Source organism: Coregonus lavaretus (genome assembly GCF_964263955.1).
Source record: "Coregonus lavaretus genome assembly, contig: HAP1_SCAFFOLD_3488, whole genome shotgun sequence".
NCBI classification, from domain to species: Eukaryota; Metazoa; Chordata; class Actinopteri; order Salmoniformes; family Salmonidae; genus Coregonus; species Coregonus lavaretus.
Genome location: NW_028160715.1, coordinates 18,854 through 38,600, shown reverse-complemented (window position 1 = coordinate 38,600; position 19,747 = coordinate 18,854). Strand labels below are relative to the sequence as shown.

At 42.2% G+C, this 19,747-nt stretch overlaps 2 protein-coding genes across 3 annotated transcripts; both read left to right on the top strand.

Moving 5' to 3' along the window:
* The first annotated feature begins 648 nt into the window (after positions 1–648).
* LOC311121520 (ubiquitin carboxyl-terminal hydrolase 5-like) lies at positions 649–10,497 on the top strand. Of its 2 annotated transcripts, none has more exons than XM_084195999.1 (20): positions 649–918; positions 1,556–1,684; positions 1,889–1,955; positions 2,273–2,400; positions 2,994–3,139; positions 3,525–3,709; positions 4,004–4,098; positions 4,471–4,664; positions 4,810–4,881; positions 5,485–5,575; positions 5,764–5,889; positions 6,011–6,164; positions 6,359–6,533; positions 6,874–6,962; positions 7,268–7,396; positions 7,851–7,994; positions 8,273–8,415; positions 8,754–8,904; positions 9,362–9,446; positions 9,690–10,497. In XM_084195999.1, the coding sequence occupies exons 1-20, from the start codon at positions 811–813 to the stop codon at positions 9,781–9,783; spliced, it is 2,505 nt and encodes an 834-aa protein (XP_084052125.1). In that variant the 5' UTR covers positions 649–810; the 3' UTR covers positions 9,784–10,497. The 2 variants fall into 2 exon arrangements, with proteins under 2 accessions (XP_084052125.1, XP_084052126.1); XM_084196000.1 differs by having other exon boundaries at positions 717–918; positions 1,892–1,955.
* Positions 10,498–10,670: 173 nt separating this feature from the next.
* Positions 10,671–19,319, top strand: LOC311121518 (T-cell surface glycoprotein CD4-like). The gene is made up of 9 exons (XM_084195997.1): positions 10,671–10,687; positions 13,847–13,895; positions 14,951–15,136; positions 15,289–15,426; positions 15,941–16,192; positions 16,278–16,370; positions 16,722–16,870; positions 17,215–17,282; positions 19,179–19,319. Exons 1-9 carry the CDS (start codon positions 10,685–10,687, stop codon positions 19,246–19,248), a joined length of 1,008 nt encoding a protein of 335 aa, XP_084052123.1. The 5' UTR covers positions 10,671–10,684; the 3' UTR covers positions 19,249–19,319.
* The last annotated feature ends 428 nt before the right edge of the window (positions 19,320–19,747 follow it).

The following is a 19,747-nucleotide window of genomic DNA, read 5'->3' as shown; positions in this document are numbered from 1 at the left end:
GTTAGTGAGTGCATACATCATTTTTTATACTGGCCCCCCATGGGAATCGAACCCACAACCCTGGCATTGCAAACGCCATGCTCTACCAACTGAGCTACATCCCTGCGGGTCATTCCCTCCCCTACCCTGGACGACGCTGAGCCAATTGTGCGCCGCCCCAATTACTACAAAGTAATTTGTTCATCAGCATTAACGGTGGCAGCTGATATGATATATCCAATCCCGTATCTTTTTCTATAGGATATTAATTACAATAGACCACATTTTATTGACATATTTGGGTTTTGTGTGAAGTTCTCTTTCCACCCACGCGACAGCAGTAGTTCATTTGGTGCTGTAAAAACCTGACATTTTCGCCTTCTGTCGAAGTGGCGAGCCGTTAAACATTACCGTAATTACTGAAAAGGTTATGTGTGAAATAAGCAGATGTTGTCTATTTTGCCTGTTTGTTTTATTGTATGTCTGTGTTGGAAGTTAAATGACGTTTTAATATAGATTTGATTCATTGGCGATCTGAATTCATACTTAATGAATGTTTCTCTTTCAAACACAACATCGCATAATTGTTGTGGTAGTTTGTACTCTATATATTACGATTACCACTGCTTCCGGAGCGTGCTATGCGCGATGGGCGTTCGGCCTTGCGTCCACAGAAACAGGGAGGCATCAGGCCATTCATTGGGAGAAAGACAGACAGAGGGGGAGAGCAATACAAACAACAAACAATATTCAACACAGGGGAATCAAAAGCTGGGGTCCAAACTCAGAGGAACAAGTGTCCGACTGGAAGGCAGAGTTAGCTAGCTTGAGATGGCGGAGGTAAGCGAGGTTTTGATGTCGGTTCTGTCCACAATTCGGGTTCCGAGGCCCGGGGACCGTGTCCACAAAGACGAATGCGCCTTGTCATTTTCCTCTCCGGTGAGTAACCCATCTTCTCATCTAACGTTAGCTTCGTATTAAACCTGTAATTTAGATACGTTTTTTCTTTGGGGCTGTTTCTTATTTATTTGTGTATTACCAGTTATACAGCTAGCTAGTTAGCTAGTCACAACAATAGCTAGCTAACGTTAACTAGTTAAACTAGCTAGCTACTGACTGTAGCTACATTGAGAAACGTTAGCATCTTTACCATTCAGCTAACGTTAGCTAGCTAACCAGTGGTTGTCAAATCATTTCCGACTATCATCATGACACATTTTCAATGAACTCGCAGTAATGTTACGTAGCTAGCCAGTTAGGCAACGTTACCATGCAAGTGTAACGCTAGCTAGCCAGTTGGCTAACTATGGCTGTCACTTGACGTGTCATTCTAACTGTTTAGCTAACTGTCTAGCTAACATGCTAGTTAGCATGCTAACAAATAGCGCTGTCAGTTGTTGTTGTCATGATAATCTTCAATGTTATGAGTGGACCGCGTGGGAGACTTCAACTACTGTAACGTTACATTCATTAGGTTGTTGGGTAAACTATTATCTGTCCAGCTTCCAAGACAACCAATGTAATGACTAACGTTAATGTTGTTCTCACACTAGTTTTTGTTTGGGTTTTTTCTCAGGAGAGTGAAGGAGGCCTGTACGTGTGCATGAACAGTTTCCTTGGGTTCGGCAGCCAGTATGTGGATAGACACCACACCAGGAGCGGACAGCGGGCTTACCTGCACATCTCCCGGACCCGCAAAGCTCCGGTGAGTTACACACTGGTCCTTCAAACCTTTCACTGAAGTCTCTGGATGAGTCTAGCCTGCTACAGATGCACTTGTGGCTGAATAGTGGCCACACAACCAACACATTGAATGTCAAATTTCAGTTGGTATCAAAATTATTTACCACCTTTCTTGTGGGTGGAGACATTCCACAATTCACCAAATCTGAACTGTAATTTTCCCCAGAAGGAAGATGAGGAGAACTCTGGATCCGGGGACCCACCCAAGAAGAAGCCCACCCGATTGGCCATAGGTAACAGCAGAGTTAACAGCAACACATTTTCAGACAGGGCTATGGGGGTGCAAAGACCCCCGAAGCAGCCTTCAGGTAGCCTGGGTACCAGTCTGTTTCTGCTAACATTCCACTCCTTGTATTCCATGTCATGACAAGCATGTGTTTAGCATATTACACAGAGTGGAAGGATAGCTAAACATACTGGTACCCAGGCTAGCCTTCAGGGACGCTGACACCAACATTTTCCATTGAATCCGGTTGTCTGCCATGATAGATCAATGAAACTGATATCATATGTCTATTGACACTCCTCCTCCTCTCTCTGTCTGTCTTAGGGATCGAGGGAGGGTTCAATGTGGAGCAGGAGCAGTATGAGGAAGAAGTAAAGGTCGTCCTCTTCCCTGATAGACAGGAAGTTACATCCGATGACCTCGCCACCATGCGGGATGTTGTGAGAGAGCGGGTGAGACACTTTGTGGGTGAACACTTCAAGTGTTGCCTCAACTTTGCTAATTACCTCTTAAGAGTGTTGTGCATTTGTCTGTGTTTTTGGTTGTAGTATTTGGCTGGGCTAAGACTTCCCTATTCTCTAAGTCAGGGGTAGGCAAATAGATTCAGCCGCAGGACGATTTTTGTTGGAGGGAATGGTCAGGGAGATGGACATTTATTATAATTTGTACTCCACGAATTGACCACATCTAAGCCCAAAAGTAGATTGTATTTAAAAATAACACTAATTTCATACCTTGGATTACATCTCTTTTTTGTTGTTGTGTTGGAATACTTGGGAACAGATTTTCTAAAGTAAATTAATTTTAGCTGAATTTACAGTTTTTTTTAAACCAAAAACGACCCCCCCCCCACACACACACACAAAAAAAAACATGATGTTTAAAAAAAAAAAAAAAAAAAAAAAATTTGAAGGTGAGTGCAAACAAATCGCTTGAGGGACGGTTTTGGCCAGCGGGCAGCCTGTTGCCGACCCCTCCTCTAGGTATTACACTTCACCATGCATTCTTGTTGTAACCACCTATAACCTTCTCTATATCCCTTTAGGTATCTCTAGCCATGACAGGGCTGATGTCTGCAGACTCAGTGTCTCACGCCCTGCAGGTGCAGCAGTGGGATGGCGAGGTGCGGGCGGAATCCCGGCACGCCGTCGAACTCAAGCAGCTCGACAACGGCACCAAGATCCCTCCCAGGTGATAGGCTGGTTTGGCTAGGTTGTTGTTCTGAGCTGGCATTGGATAGAATTTCACGAGCACTCCAGCGTTAAATGAACTTGCACATTGACAATTTTGCTCCTTTTGTTTCATAAATGTCCATTAATTCCATCGTAGACTTGGACCATATACAAGGTCTGATAATGTAATTAATATATTAAATAATGTATATCAATATGTAGCCTAAATATGTTTCAGTGGATGATCGTTAATTCTCAGTCAATCTCTCCTTCTCTCTCCGTCTTCCTCTCCATCCATCAATGTTTCTCCCTATCTCTCTGCCTCTCCCCTCTCTCTCCATCTCCCTCCCCACCCCTCTCTCCATCTTTCTCTCTTCTCCCTTCCCTCCATCCCTGTCTTCCAGTGGTTGGCGGTGTGAGGTGTGTGACCTGCAGGAGAACCTGTGGATGAATCTGTCAGACGGAAGGGTGTTCTGCGGTCGCAGGTATTTCGATGGCTCCGGGGGGAACAACCATGCCCTCCTGCACTTCCAGCAGACAGGACACCCTCTGGCTGTCAAACTGGGCACCATCACCCCCGACGGAGCAGGTGATGGCAACACAATATGAATACTTGGACACTTGAAACAACACAATGCTTTTTTATTTACTAAGTGCTTCTCACGAGTCCCAATATTCCAGCAGTCACAGAATCCCTACTGAGACGCTTACCCTTTAATTATTGAAAGGGGAAGATTAAGAAAACACTGGCAAGGAAAAGGACTCTGAGACTGAGAACTTAATTTAATTTCATATGAAATCTGACTCGTAGACAGTCGTAACTTGGTTAGAGTCTGTATTCTTTGAGCTTTTGATGTCTGACTTGCCTCTGTGGCCTTTCCAGATGTGTACTCCTATGACGAGGATGATATGGTACTGGACCCAAAGCTCCCCGAACACCTGTCCCACTTTGGCATCGACATGATGACCATGGAAAAGGTAGGACTGCCGACATCAATAAAGATACAGGGTCTCTATGGGCAGGTTCTTTCCAGCTTCAGTGTTGTGGTTTGAGGACTCTTTTTCTTTAGTGACAGACATTTTCCTTCATGAATAAGGTCTATACTTTTCTGTACTTGCCTTACCAGTGTTGGTGACAAAATGATGTTCAAAGCTGGCCTGGCTAAATAGCTCATATTGATTGTGTTATAACAACAAATTGAGAGATGGGACTCAGAGTGAGATCACAGTCCTGTCCATCTGGTTAATCTGTCATTGTCTTTCCTTCTCTCATTCCTTCCCCCTGTTTCTCCTCTCTCCTCAACATCCCAATTTTCCTCGCCACCTGTCTCCCCCCTCCCTCCCCTGCAGACGGAGCGTACGATGACAGAGCTGGAGATAGCGGTGAACCAACGCGTGGGAGAGTGGGAGGTGATCCAGGAGTCAGGGGCCACCCTGCGGCCTCTGTCGGGCCCCGGACTCACCGGCATGAAGAACCTGGGCAACAGCTGCTACCTCAACTCGGTCATGCAAGTCCTCTTCACCGTGCCTGACTTCCAGAGCAAGTCAGTAACCGTCTATCACTTCTACCTCTTAGTCTGTGTCCCAGATGCAGCCCTATTCCTTTTCTAGTGCACTACTTTTGACCAGGGCCCATTTGTTCTGGGAAAAAACTCACGAAACCCCTCTGTCGTGTGTACCCCGCCTCAGGTACGTCTCCAACGTTGACAAGATCTTCGATGAAGCTCCAAGCGACCCCACCCAGGACTTCAAAACCCAAGTGTGAGTTTCCACCCAATGCTTTCTTCAGTGTAACACGCACACACTCACTCAAACGTACGTTATTCATTTCGCGTCAGACATGAATACGGTTTATTAAACCTGCCCTTTCCGAACAACCTTGAGACTACACACACCTGTGTCTGGAAGTAGCACAGAGTCAGGGTTATAACGTGTGTATTCATTGCTAGTCACACTGGCATACCGTTATGGCACACAAATGCATAGTAATTGGCACTGTGCGAAGCATGTGTTATGTCTGGATGGACAGTAGGTCATTGTCTAAAGGCCAGGCTTTCTCCACCAGTTGTCACTAACTGTTCACTTATCTGAGCAAAAACAATCCATTTCTATGGCCAAGACTAACATTAGATAAGATACGGGATGGTAATTGTTGGGCTAAAAACCTATCTGCAGGCTATAATGTTGCCTAAGGACCAAAACTCCTTCAACACTTTCCCCTAATTTATAAGACTGCGTTTAGTTTGAGAAATTGCATTTCTCCCGATGGATCAGTAATTCCTCTATTTATACGTCATTTAAATGGACTGATTTCCCATGTTGTCGAAGTGTTATCTGGTGTTCAACATCTCTTCTTTATTTCAGAGCAAAGCTCGGCTATGGTCTGTTGTCGGGCGAGTATTCCAAACCAGCCCCTGACCCGGGAGATGGCTCTGAACCCAGCTCTGAACCCAGAGTAAGTGAATGGAAAGCAATGGAAGATGGTGCTGAAGTTTTTCTTATGTCAGAATGCTAGCTACCGTAGCACTGGCGCATCAAACACATGTCTCCAAAAATGACAGTTTTTCCAGTTGTGTTTACATTAAGCGATTGTGTTTTCACTTTCCATGTGTATTGTCTAAAGAAGGATTTTTTTGTTTCCAGGGTGACCAGGTTGGCATAGCGGTGCGCATGTTCAAAGCACTTGTTGGGCGGGGCCACCCAGAGTTCTCCACCAATCGGCAACAAGACGCCCAGGAGTTCTTATTGCACTTCATTAATATGGTGGAGGTAAAATCATCCCTCTTTCATCCCATACTCCATCCCTTTTTTCCATCTTCTGTCATCAGATTGTTTTCCTCCTGTTGTACCCCATCTTCTTAAAGTTTTGTTTTATTAACCTCCACCTCAGAGAAACTGTCGTTCGGGGGTGAACCCGTCTGAAGCCTTCCGTTTCCTGGTAGAGGAGAGGATCGTGTGTCAGCAGTCACAGAAAGCAAAGTACACGCAGAGGGTGGACTACATACTCCAGCTACCTGTGCCTATGGACCAGGCCACTAACACAGGTGAGGGGCTCATGGGAAATGTAGTTTTGTTATTGTGTCAGGGAGTCTACTTCTGCCCCATCAACTGCCATCTTGTTTTTTATTGAAGCCTCATTAAAAAAGTCAACCAACAAGTTTTTATAAGTCAAATATATTCTTCATAAAATAACATTTATTTAAATAAAATATCCCTCTCTCTCTCCCCCCTCAATCAGAGGAGCTGCAGGAGGCTGAGCGTCGGCGTGAGGAGGCAGACTCGTCGGGAGCACCTCCCCCAGCGACGGTGCGCGCCTGTATCCCGTTCACGGCGTGCATGGCGGCGCTCAGCGAAACGGAGACGCTCACAGACTTCTGGAGCTCCGCCGTGCAGGCCAAGACCACCGCCACCAAGTATGACAACGCACAAGATTCACTCAGTCAATCAATCTATCAATCTGTTTTTCAGTCAATTAAATGTGTTTTCCAACTCCAGTCCTCCAGTACCCCCAACAGCACACTTTTTGTTATAGCCCCGGACAAGCACACCTGATTCAACTAATTATCAAGCCCTCAATGAGTTGAATCAGGTGAGTTTGTCCGGGGGTACAACAAACATTTGTGCTGTTTGGGGTACTGGAGGGCTGAAGTTGGAAAACACTGAATTAAATCATCCATCCATCAATCAATGCGTTTTCCTGAGGAAAATGTAGTTTGTAATTAGTCTCTCTCTCCCTCATCACCCCTCTTTCAGGACCACCCGCTTTGCCTCTTTCCCTGACCACATGGTTATCCAGGTTAAGAAGTTCACCTTTGGGCAGGACTGGGTCCCCAAGAAACTGGGTGAGTAGACTGCTCTGCACACAGTGTAAACAAGGTCTACATGATCTTCTGTATTGAATATACTTGTATTTTCATTTACAAACACATGGAACAGCTACACCTGTGGGTTATCACAGACTATATCAGTTAAATTCAAGTGGGAAATTCCATTGTAGTAGCTTGACAAGTCCAGAGTACCACGGATGAAATGATCGTTGTACTTAGCTAACTCTGTCACTTTTCCATTGATATGAGAACTGAGATGTTGGATTAATGTGGCATTGTCCCTGTCAACTAAATAGATGTAATTTTTTTTGTCCCTGCAGACGTGAGCATCGACGTTCCCGACACGCTGGACCTGACCGCGCTCCGTGGGACCGGCCAGCAGCCAGGGGAGGAGCTTCTGCCAGAGGTGGCACCACCCCCTCTCATGACCCCTGACGTGGAGGTCAAAGGTATCCTGGGTTCCCACAGCAACGAGGAGGACGACTCGCTCTACTCCCCACTACTGTGTCAGTCTGTCTGTCCTTTCTGATCTTCACTTCCTTCCTTCGTCCTGTCGTCCCGTCGCCATCTTTTCCTTTCTTTTCTTCTTTCCCTCTTTTATGTTTTCTCCATGATTTTGTGTTTACACCTTTGAAACTTTGTTTTGCATTTTCATTGAAGTGATGTGAGTTTTCGTTTCAATTCTATGGTGGGAGAGAGACTTGGTTTGCTCCTATTGTCCGGAATATGAGTTGAATATGGTTTGCCAACTTATGCTTTTATTTCGTTGGCCGTCTCCAAATGTCCAGTTTCTCAGCAGTTGTTAGGACCATTCATGACGTTCTTATTGTTGCTGTACATATGCTGCCGTCTGTAGAGTGCGTCCATATAATTAGACCCTCTCCCCTCCTCGCTCTCTCTCAGCCCCAGTTCTGGATGACTCTACCGTGTCCCAGTTGTGTGAGATGGGATTCCCACTGGAGGCCTGCAGGAAGGCTGTGTACTATACTGGGAATACTGGAATCGACGCAGCCATGAACTGGGTCATGGGCCACATGGACGACCCAGGTGGGTCACGGAGGATCAGTTGTTCCAAATATAGAATCAAACACGTGTGTCTGTCATGGATGTAGGGCTATAAGTGGGTTCTGTTTGTAGAGAAATGTAAGTGATTTAATTAAATTGTATGGCCTGCCATGTGTTTGAACTTCAAGTAGAACCAATAGTCAGACATTTCCAGCAACATTGTTACTCACATTTTACAATAGTAATTTCACGACAGCATGTAATTGAATTCATTATGTACGTTATATTCACGTTTCCTCCCCCTCTGTGATTGGCTGCAGATTTCTCCGCTCCCCTGGTGTTGCCGGGCACCAGCTCCGCTCCCGGGACCACGCCCACAGAGAGCGTTTCCGAGGAGCACCTAGCAACCATAGTCTCCATGGGCTTCAGCCGAGACCAGGCCACGCGAGCACTGAGGGCCACGGTGAGACGGTGTTTCCCTTACCTTTACTATGAATTGAATAAACTTGATTAAACTTTACTCAACTTTATTGAATTGAATAAACTCCCTTTCACGTCTAGCACTGCTGTAGTGACAGAACTCCTTGATGTAGCTTAAAATAAATAATACTATAACTGCAGAGAGATTTCGCTCAGTAGCTGGACTCACCTCGTGGAATTTACTGATATGATTAGACCTTTGGCACAATATACTCTATTCTAGCACACAGTTGAAGTTCACACATACGTTCTTCATTTGTGCTGCTGGTCAGGTCTCCAACCTTTAACCAAGTGGTCTCTCCTATCCCTCTCCTCTTCCAGAGTAACATCCTGGAGCGCGCCGTGGACTGGATCTTCTCCCACCTGGATGACCTGGAGTCCATGGAGGTTTCGGAGGGGGGCCGATCGGCCGCTGAGAGCGAGGGGACCAGGGAGCCCCCTCCCGGGCCTAAAGTCCGAGACGGACCTGGCAGTAAGTCAATGGGGAGAGGAGGGGGTTGAGGGGAGGGGGTCCAGTTTTGGTTGGACGTTTTGAACATATTTTAATACTCTCTTCAAAGCATCTGTATTTGGTTTTTTTTTATAAGGGAGGCACGCTCTCCAGGAAATTTTAGGAATATGCTTAATTTTTTCCTTGAGTGCGTCCCCTCAACATCTATTGGTTAATGATTTTCCTCTTGTGGAAAGTACCCTCATAAGAACTTTGGGATATTAATTGTTTTATGACGATGCGCACAGACTCCAAATTGTTGTCTGTCCGTATCTTTCAATTTCAAAAACCCTCTGTATTCAAATTGATGTCAATTTGCAGTATAGATGCACACTTTCACTGACGTCTCTACTATGCATGTTTCTTCCTTTCTCTCCTCTATCCCCCACTCCTCTCCCTCCCCCTCCTCTATCCTCCTCTCCCTCCCCCTCTCTTCCAGAGTATGAGCTGTTTGCCTTCATCAGTCACATGGGCACAAGCACTATGTGCGGCCACTATGTCTGCCACATCAAGAAGGACCAACAGTAAGCGCCATTCTCTTTCATTTCATATAGAAGAAACCACTCCTTTACACACACACTTGATACATGAATGTCATTCTACTTAATACCCACTTCTGTGGTGCACAATGTTGCTATAGAGATTATGTGGTTATAACAATCTAGACAAAGCTTTAAAGTACTGTTTCTTGTCTTCTCATCATGTCTGTCTGCTTTTCCCTTTCTCTCCCTCTTCCTCTCCCCTCTCTTCTCTTCTCTCTCTCTCAGGTGGGTTATCTTTAACGATCAGAAAGTGTGTGCCTCAGAGAAGCCACCCAAGGACCTGGGTTACCTCTACTTCTACCGGAGAGTCACAGAGTGAACAGAGGGGGGCAGAGTTTCACTAAGGGAGGGGAAGAGGGTCCCTAACATGCACATATACACACTCAGTCACACACACTGAGCTACTAAGAATGCTCTGACACAAGCTTCTGAACGGACAAATGTAGGGTTTAAATAAATACACTTTTCCAACAGCTATGGACACAGGCAAATGGATGGGGTGTTTTTAAAGGAGAAGTCTCTTTTTTTTTGTGTCCACTTTACAATAAATACGGTGGTGTTGGTGGAAGGCTGCTTGTGTACTCACCCCTTCTAAGTCTATACTCATCTTGCAACTGACACCAATCAACTCATGATAGATACTAGTATCATTATACAGTATCTATGGCAACAATGTTCCCACCCCCCCTCTTCCCTGAACAACATGCCACTCATCTCCTCTGCACTTATTGGCTAGCCTCTGTTGTATTGTCAAGCACCGCCTCCCTTCTCTCCCCCTTCTGTGTTCCGACATGGCATTTTCGTAAATTCGGCATACACAGTTATAGAGAAAAAAGTTAATAAAAAAATACAATAAAAATACAATAAAATGTGTATTTTCAAAAAAACGAAATAAAGTAAAATAAAAACGAAACCAAACTGGTTGTTCTTTCAAGTGTGGTGAGGATGATATCTGGCTGATTTTTGTTTATTTTGCTAAAATGAATTCCTTTGTTACTTCTGCTCTGACAAATAAAGATGTATTTCTGCTGCCCCTGCTTGTTGTGTGATTGTGTTGAGATGGATGTGATTGGTGACCGCTTAGTGGCCCTGCTGCGCTGGGTCCTTACATTCACGCTCTCCCTGAAGACCCAGGGGCACCAGGTGAGTCATGGTGCTCCGCACTGGAACCAGGCCACAGACTCAAAATCTTCCTGAGGTCGGTTACATGCCAGGGACGCATGGTGAGTGCAACCATAGGTCTAGTCTTCATCACCGTGTGGGAGTGGGACCATTGTGTGGATTGGTGGGGGGTTAATTTTGTGATACCTGACACCATACTACGTTTGGACTCATTCTACGTTTGCTGCTACTAGGCTCTTCTAAGAATTAATTTATGGCCACATGCCTGGAACACCCAAGACAATCGCACTGCTGAATATCAGTTTTGCCATTCGATTTGTTTGGTTGATATGCCGGAAGTTTTGCCAATTATATGGCAAAACTGATAATAGCCTATTTGGTTTAATAGCGTGGTTTTATGTGGTATATTTTTTAAAGTAGGCTACTATTGCTAATGCAAAAGTACCTACTATATTTACATTAGCCGTTCAAGTGGCATTACTGTCAACAATTTCACCTCATAAAGGATAATCACACAAAAGTATGTCACTCACGACACTTGTTAGTTAGTTATTTGCAGTCAGTCAGCGCAAATGCAAGGTTTCCCATAAACAGCAAATTTTTCAGATTGCACCTTTAATAGTAAGGAGCCCATTTCTTATGAAGTTGGGTCACTGTGGTGGAAAGTAAATGCAGTATCAAACAAGGTGTTTGCAAAGAAGGCGCAGGCAAGTAGCATGCGTAAAACCACAATCTTTCCAAAATGCAGACGTTTTTCCGCTCGATCTCTTCACTATCCTCAACGCATACTCTGTCTTGAGTGTATTGTCGCGAAAGTACAAAGTGGAGTTTTTTTTCTTCGGATTTTTGTATCCTAAGACGTTTTGAGAATCAATTTCAGGTAAATTACAAATCAGATCAGGTAATATTAATGTTCCCATGTTGGAGCTAGTTCAGTTGCATGGGCTATATGTTTTTTTTACCCAGAGAGGAGAGTTGTATTCTTTATTTTAAGGTGGGAAATGTTGAACGTGAGAGGGGACTAGGGAAGAGGGGACGGGCAATCAACTTTTACCAGTTGAATGTAGACACAAATATAACACTTTTTTATATTACATTTTTTCTGAAATATTTTTTACAGACGCAATATCTCATATTTGCATATTGGCCAAATCCATTTTTCTGGACGAAGCCAGCCTAAATATTTTGGTTTCATTTTGTTAAGACATCCGGACCTGACTAAAATTTGGTTAACGCAGATGCTTCTTAGTTGGGGAGTGGGAAGAGTCTGACTTTCGGGAAATGGCACTTAATACACTGAATTTAGACTACCAAACACCTATTTAGACCGAATCAAAGTAAGTTACTAAATATAGTCCAGTTTGTGACGTTCTCTATGAAATGGGCTTTTAAATTATGTGTAATCTAATGTAGTGAGTTTAGAAAATATTGATATATGTCGATTTTAAAGTGTTTAAAATGCGTTAAAATGTTGATGATGGTAGTATGATAAACTAAAGAATATCTAGATTTGTATCAAGTTTTTGACGTTTGTATGTTTACTTTTTGAAAATACTAAAATTAACTGATCAAAACACCAACAAATCTCAAAACTGATAGGTAGATGCAAAAATGTAATTTCAGCCTGTGGTGCCTGGCCTTAACACTGATGAATCACCACGATCAGTAGGCTATTATAATGTTCTGTAACACACAAAGAAATGTAGGCTGTTTCATTTACTTAAATAATTATATGTGTCAAAATAATAGTTATAGCAAATGAATAGCTCTTTATCAATAGTATATCGATTAGATATTGTAGTATAGGCTTTTATCGGGCAGGCATCTACGTTTTTTAACCATGTTTTATTTGTTAGGCTACTTCTATGCAAATAAATAAACCATAGATTAACAGCCTACTCAATAGCAATACACAATATCAAACAATAATTGTCTGTAGCCTATCACTGTTTGTGAGTTAATCAATGTGATATAATACATCATAAAAATAAGAATCTAAGAATGATTAAGCTACTGAAATTTTGTCAAATGTTTTATTTGATTACAGATGGTTCATAATAAAGATGATTCCTATTAGTAAATTACAATACTTTTAAAAGTAGCCTATAATTCACCTCTGTGAATAGCATGGTATTCAGACATAGGCTTTGTGGAATAATTTAATATTTTAAAGTTATCAAAGATAGTGTTAAGAATCATATCGATATCAAAAACCTGATAAAGTGAAATATCGATTTCAAGTAGGCATATAGTATCATTATAAATAAATAGGTCATCATTTAATTAAGTTGGTCAAATAAAAGGTGAATATTGTAAAGTAGTAAAGGATTACTAAATACAGCTTTAATAGATTATGTTATTATGATCAATCTGAATTAAACAAATAGTGAAAATGAGTTAATTATATACAATTACTATTTACTAAAACAATTGTGGAGTGTTATTCAATAAACCATCTTCTGAGGAATATCATTGTTGAAAACATATAACTAAAATTATCCTGTAAATGATAATATTCAGTACCTTTGTTAAAGATTTTCAGTTAATTTATTTACTGGGATCTCTATCCATGAACTATGAGTTATGGCACAAAGTTTTTAGTATTTTGCTCTGATATAGACTAATGATGTTCATATCTGAGTATTTTGATAATAATGGTGATGATGAATATACTTATTTATATACTCAATCACAATTCATTACATATGTTTTTGTTTTGTTATCAGTTAGAGAGGCCTATATGCTTATTCATGTTATTATATATAAATCTACCTGTTATTGAAATTTGTCAAATGTTTGGAGTAAGATAGTTTTCTGAGTTAAACTCTTTTCTATCATCACATCTCTAATCATGCAATGAAACGTTTGACTCTTTTGACTTTTTTCCCAGATAAACATTTGATTGTCTTATACATATATAAATGTTAGAGAGAGAGAGAGAGAGAGAGAGAGAGAGAGAGAGAGAGAGAGAGAGAGAGAGAGAGAGAGAGAGAGAGAGAGAGAGAGAGAGAGAGAGAGGAAGTAGCCATGTGGTTAGAACCCACAAGTTCATTTTTTATTTTTAAGCTCAAACAGAAGCCATGTAAGAACATAAAGTCTAGATTAAACTCTACTTAGAAATGTACTTAAGCCAAACAAAGGTTTAAAATAATTTTTTATAGTATATATTTTACATTTTATATGTTTCAAAAGTGTCAATCTCTACTTAAAATGTTCTATGCATTTTGACTACATGAATGTAATTTAAATTTGTATTCCAGATTTCAGATAAAATGTCCAATATGAAGACCTTCTCCTGGATTGTGTTTGGTGGGTAAAGATCTACCGTACATGATTGAAATATTCAAATGTTGTATTCATTTTACTTTTACCTCTCTCACACACACACACACACACACACACACACACACACACACACACACACACACACACACACACACACACACACACACACACACACACACACACACACACACACACACACACACACACACACACAGTCTTGTACAGCTAACCTTGTGGGGACACACAATTCAGTCCCATTCAAAATCCTATTTTCCCTAACCCCTAACCCTAAACCTAACCCTAACCCGTACTCTTACCCTTACCCTAACCCTAACCTTAACCCAAAAACCTAACCCTAAACCTAACCCTAGCTCCTAACCCTAAAACTAAACCTAGCTCCTAACCATAATCCTAATTCTAACACTAATTCTAACCTTAACCCCCCTAGAAATAGCATTTGACCTTGTGGGAACCAACAAAATGTCCCCAGTTGGTCCATTTCTTTATCCGTTTACTATTCTTGTGGGGACTTCTGGTCCCCACAAGAATAGTGAAACACGTCCACACACACACACACACACACACGCACACACACACACACACACACACACACACACACACCTCTCTTTCTCTCCCTTTCTCTTCTCTCTCTTTCTATTAAATTCAAAGGGCTTTATTGGCAAGGAAACATATGTTTACATTGCCAAAGCAAGTGGAATAGACAATAAACAAAAGGGAAATAAACAAGGGAAATAAACAATCAGAAATTAACAGTAAACATTACATTCACAAAAGTTTTAAAATAATATATACATTTATATTATTGTCTATGTACAGTGTTGTAACAATGTGCAAATAGTTTAAGTATGAAAGGGAAAATAAATAAACAGATCTCTCTCTCTGTCAATTCAATTTCAATTCAGTATGCTTTATTGAAATGGAAAGTTAATAATAAATAATAATTCAAGTAATAGAAGTACTTTAATAATAATAAAGTGATTGCAGTACTCTCTCTCTCTCGCACTCTCTCTCTCCCTCTCTTATTCTCTCTCTCTCTCTCGCTCTCTTTCTCCGCTCAGCCCTGTGCATTCTCAATGTGGTGGGTGAGGTGGTCTACAAGAGAATGGGGCAGTCTGACAGCATCAAAATTGATTGTGGAGTCAAGACGTCTAACAAGGATGTAGAGTGGAGACATAAAGCTGTGGATGGAACTGAATCTGTGCTGATTGTGGAGATGAAAGGGAAGAGTGGCAAGATACGGAGAGGTGGATAGAAAAGAGCTCGGGACAATATTTATGCCCAGTTCATTTCATGAAAAAGTTTCCCAAAATACTGCATAGATCATATACAGTATAGAAAATGTACATACATGGCCTTTTGTACATGTTCAGTATTGCTTGTCTTTTCCCCACGTAAGGAAAGGCTCCCATGGTTGAAAGGGCAAAGGTGAGAGGGGACGGGCTGGAAATCTCTGCTCTACAGGCTGGTGATGCCGGACTTTACATCTGTACAGTGGACAGGAGCAAGATGGAGCACAGACTCTACTTTGTCACAGGTGTCACTCCGCATAGGGTTATGGGGGTGTCTGGCAAGTGAATGTGGACACATGTCCTGCAGACTAGCAGTTTTTATAACAGTGATAGTGAAGTGATATTATTATTGCTAGTACATTTGAATGACCACCTGAGCAGACCTGGGTTCAAATAATATTTGAAATGATTTCAAATGCTGTATCTGTGCTTGATTGAGCTTCCATGTTGCAATGGAACCAATATAAACTTCTCAAAAGTACAATCTCCATCCATTTAGCACTCAAGGCAGGCTAAAGGAAATACTCAAAGTATTGGAAAGATTTCAAATAGTATTTGAACCCAGGTCTGCACCAGAGGTAAATTCTAATGACAGAATTCATGTGGCGAAAGATTCCATGTTCAACATAGACATTTCTCCCTCTGTCTCTTCTCTCCCTATCTTTTCCTCCTCTTTATTTTCATACTCTACCCCTCCCTCTTTATTTTCCCTCTCCCTTCCTCCCTCTCCCCCTCTACCCCCACCGCTGTCTGAACCAGTCACGGTCCACCCCTCCACTGTCCTCTTCCAGGGCACCAATGCTACCCTCGAGTGCCAGGTGATAGGAGTGGATCGCTTGCCTAGTGTGGAGTGGCTTAGTCCAGGTGGAGAGACGAAAGGGGCCCCTGGAGGACCTGGCTCTGGGAAGGTCTCTTTCAGCCCTGTGGCCCTGTCAGACACAGGAGAATGGACATGTCAGATTACTCAGGATGAGAAGACACACAAAGAGACTCAGACCATCAACGTGAAAAGTACATAATAGGTGGTTTTGGTAGCATCCCCAATACAACCATGATAGTAATGAATATAACAATGCTTTTGTCTTTTATCGCTCAGGTTCGCCCCTCCTTCCGGTAGAGGGCGAAGATGATGGGCAGGGGCACAGTGGACCTAACTCTGATGTAAACACAGCAACACCATGCTATCACAGTGAGTATCACTACCTTATGAACACTGAATACATAGTTTCATATTCATCATGGGAAAGGTATTGGAAGCTCCTACTTTATTAAATCTCTCCTTAACATTGGTCAATTCAGGGTGGGAGGAAAGGTTGTTAAAAAAGTAAAAAACTAAACGTTATTGTTTCTCAGAAACAAGAAAACGGTGGTAAATTCCATCTCCACACCATTTGACAAATAGGGGACGAATCCTAACTTCAGAAACCAGTGTGAAATGCCAAATTTCGAGTCAACCGTGCATTGACGTCAATACAGAGATTTTGAGCTGAGTGCCACTTCAGGTCTTCGCTGAGGTGCTCTCTGGTTGTGTGTTTCTCAGGTACCAAAGGCAGCCAGCAGCACGTTGAGAAGGTGTCCATACTGGACTTAAGCCTGTGGGTGTGGGTGGCAGTGGGAGCAGGGTGCCTGGTGGTGATCTTACTCCTGGTGACCATTTTTCTCCTACACCTGAGGAACAGAAGAATGAAGGTAAGGAGACAGGCAGGAGGGGAGGGATCAATGAAAATCTCACTTCCAAACTTATAACCCAAATTGTTCTATAAGCATATATAGATAGATATATATATATGTATTTTTTTGCCCGCGCTACAGACAGCTATATCGGTCCGCTAACACAGGACAAGTAAAGGCCAAGTATTTACCTTTTTTTTTTTTCTACAGATTTTTCAGGGGGTGTGCAGCACCCTCAGCACCCCTACTTCTCGCGGCTGTGTCTATAACCCAATTAAATAATTATTTTGTTATATTCAAGTGGAGCAAGTGCTTGAACAGCCAATGAAAGAGAAAGACAGTACTATGTTTTTCTCCCTCAGAGAAGAGGCCGGAAGGTGAAGAACATAAGAGAGCCCCTGAAGTCCAACGACTACTGCCAGTGTAACCGGTAACTACTCTATTGCTATACAGTGGGGAAAAAAAGTATTTAGTCAGCCACCAATTGTGCAAGTTCTCCCACTTAAAAAGATGAGAGAGGCCTGTAATTGTCATCATAGGTACACGTCAACTATGACAGACAAATTGAGAAAATAAATTCCAGAAAATCACATTGTAGGATTTTTTATGAATTTATTTGCAAATTATGGTGGAAAATAAGTATTTGGTCACCTACAAACAAGCAAGATTTCTGGCTCTCACAGACCTGTAACTTCTTCTTTAAGAGGCTCCTCTGTCCTCCACTCGTTACCTGTATTAATGGCACCTGTTTGAACTTGTTATCAGTATAAAAGACACCTGTCCACAACCTCAAACAGTCACACTCCAAACTCCACTATGGCCAAGACCAAAGAGCTGTCAAAGGACACCAGAAATAAAATTGTAGACCTGCACCAGGCTGGGAAGACTGAATCTGCAATAGGTAAGCAGCTTGGTTTGAAGAAATCAACTGTGGGAGCAATTATTAGGAAATGGAAGACATACATCCCACTGATAATCTTCCTCGATCTGGGGCTCCACGCAAGATCTCACCCCGTGGGGTCAAAATGATCACAAGAACGGTGAGCAAAAATCCCAGAACCACACGGGGGGACCTAGTGAATGACCTGCAGAGAGCTGGGACCAAAGTAACAAAGCCTACCATCAGGTAACACACTACGCCGCCAGGGACTCAAATCCTGCAGTGCCAGATGTGTCCCCCTGCTTAAGCCAGTACATGTCCAGGCCCGTCTGAAGTTTGCTAGAGTGCATTTGGATGATCCAGAAGAGGATTGGGAGAATGTCATATGGTCAGATGAAACCAAAATATAACTTTTTGGTAAAAACTCAACTCGTCGTGTTTGGAGGACAAAGAATGATGAGTTGCATCCAAAGAACACCATACCTACTGTGAAGCATGGGGGTGGAAACATCATGCTTTGGGGCTGTTTTTCTGCAAAGGGACCAGGACGACTGATCCGTGTAAAGGAAAGAATGAATGGGGCCATGTATCGTGAGATTTTGAGTGAAAACCTCCTTCCATCAGCAAGGGCATTGAAGATGAAACGTGGCTGGGTCTTTCAGCATGACAATGATCCCAAACACACCGCCCGGGCAACGAAGGAGTGGCTTCGTAAGAAGCATTTCAAGGTCCTGGAGTGGCCTAGCCAGTCTCCATATCTCAACCCCATAGAAAATCTTTGGAGGGAGTTGAAAGTCTGTGTTGCCCAGCGACAGCCCCAAAACATCACTGCTCTAGAGGAGATCTGCATGGAGGAATGGGCCAAAATACCAGCAACAGTGTGTGAAAACCTTGTGAAGACTTACAGAAAACGTTTGACCTGTGTCATTGCTAACAAAGGGTATATAACAAAGTATTGAGAAACTTTTGTTATTGACCAAATACTTATTTTCCACCATAATTTGCAAATAAATTCATAAAAAATCCTACAATGTGAATTTCTGGATTTTTTTTTCTCATTTTGTCTGTCATAGTTGACGTGTACCTATGATGAAAATTACAGGCCTCTCTCATCTTTTTAAGTGGGAGAACTTGCACAATTGGTGGCTGACTAAATACTTTTTTCCCCCACTGTATCTAGTAGAATCATAGAAGGGAATTTCTGCCCACTGTGTATCCCTGCACAGTCACATAGACCAGTGGTTTTCAAACCTCCCCCTTTACAATTTTGTTGTAGCCCTGAACTAGCTCACCTGATTCGCCTATTCAAGTGCTTGAAGATTAGTTGACAAGTTGAATCAGGTTTGCTAGCTGTGGAAATAATAGTTAAAATAAATGGAACTATGCAATATAAAGTAGTTAATGATACATTATAAAGTTTAACATTGTAAGACATGTATTTCACAGCACTCTAGAGGGTCCACCGCGGAGGACACAGAGAGAGAAGCCATCGGCTGTACCAAGGCAACAGCGCTGATGGAGCAAAGTATTATGGGCTGGAACATGATTGATCGACGACACAGGGTGGATGGAAGAATGATAGAGAGAGAGAAAAGTAGTCTTATACAGTTAGAGATATAAAAGGGAAAGGGGGGGGGGGGAGATAATGCAAATGGCTTATGTCTAATGATGAAATTATATAAACTGAAAGTCATGTATTGAAGAATGAAACCAACAATGTTATTCTTCCCTATATGTTATTGAATGTAATCTGACATCTTTCCAGCATTGTCAGACCATCCTCTACTGCATTGCATCTTTGTACTTACAGTGGGGAAAATAAGTATTTAGTCAGCCACCAATTGTGCAAGTTCTCCCGCTTAAAAAGATGAGAGAGGCCTGTAATTTTCATCATAGGTACACGTCAACTATGACAGACAAAATGAGAAAAAAAATCCAGAAAATCACATTGTAGGATTTTTAATGAATTTATTTGCAAATTATGGTGGAAAATAAGTATTTGGTCAATAACAAAA

Bases quoted from the DNA above. Each gene is read 5' to 3' on its own strand.
- LOC311121520 (XM_084195999.1), top strand. From the start codon at position 811: ATGGCGGAGGTAAGCGAGGTTTTGATGTCGGTTCTGTCCACAATTCGG. The intron at 1,685-1,888 runs GTGAGTTACACA...AATTTTCCCCAG, and splicing joins CCCGGACCCGCAAAGCTCCG to AAGGAAGATGAGGAGAACTC. The intron at 2,401-2,993 runs GTGAGACACTTT...ATATCCCTTTAG, and splicing joins GGGATGTTGTGAGAGAGCGG to GTATCTCTAGCCATGACAGG.
- LOC311121518 (XM_084195997.1), top strand. The intron at 15,427-15,940 runs GTGTCACTCCGC...TGTCTGAACCAG, and splicing joins CAGACTCTACTTTGTCACAG to TCACGGTCCACCCCTCCACT. The intron at 16,871-17,214 runs GTAAGGAGACAG...TTTCTCCCTCAG, and splicing joins TGAGGAACAGAAGAATGAAG to AGAAGAGGCCGGAAGGTGAA.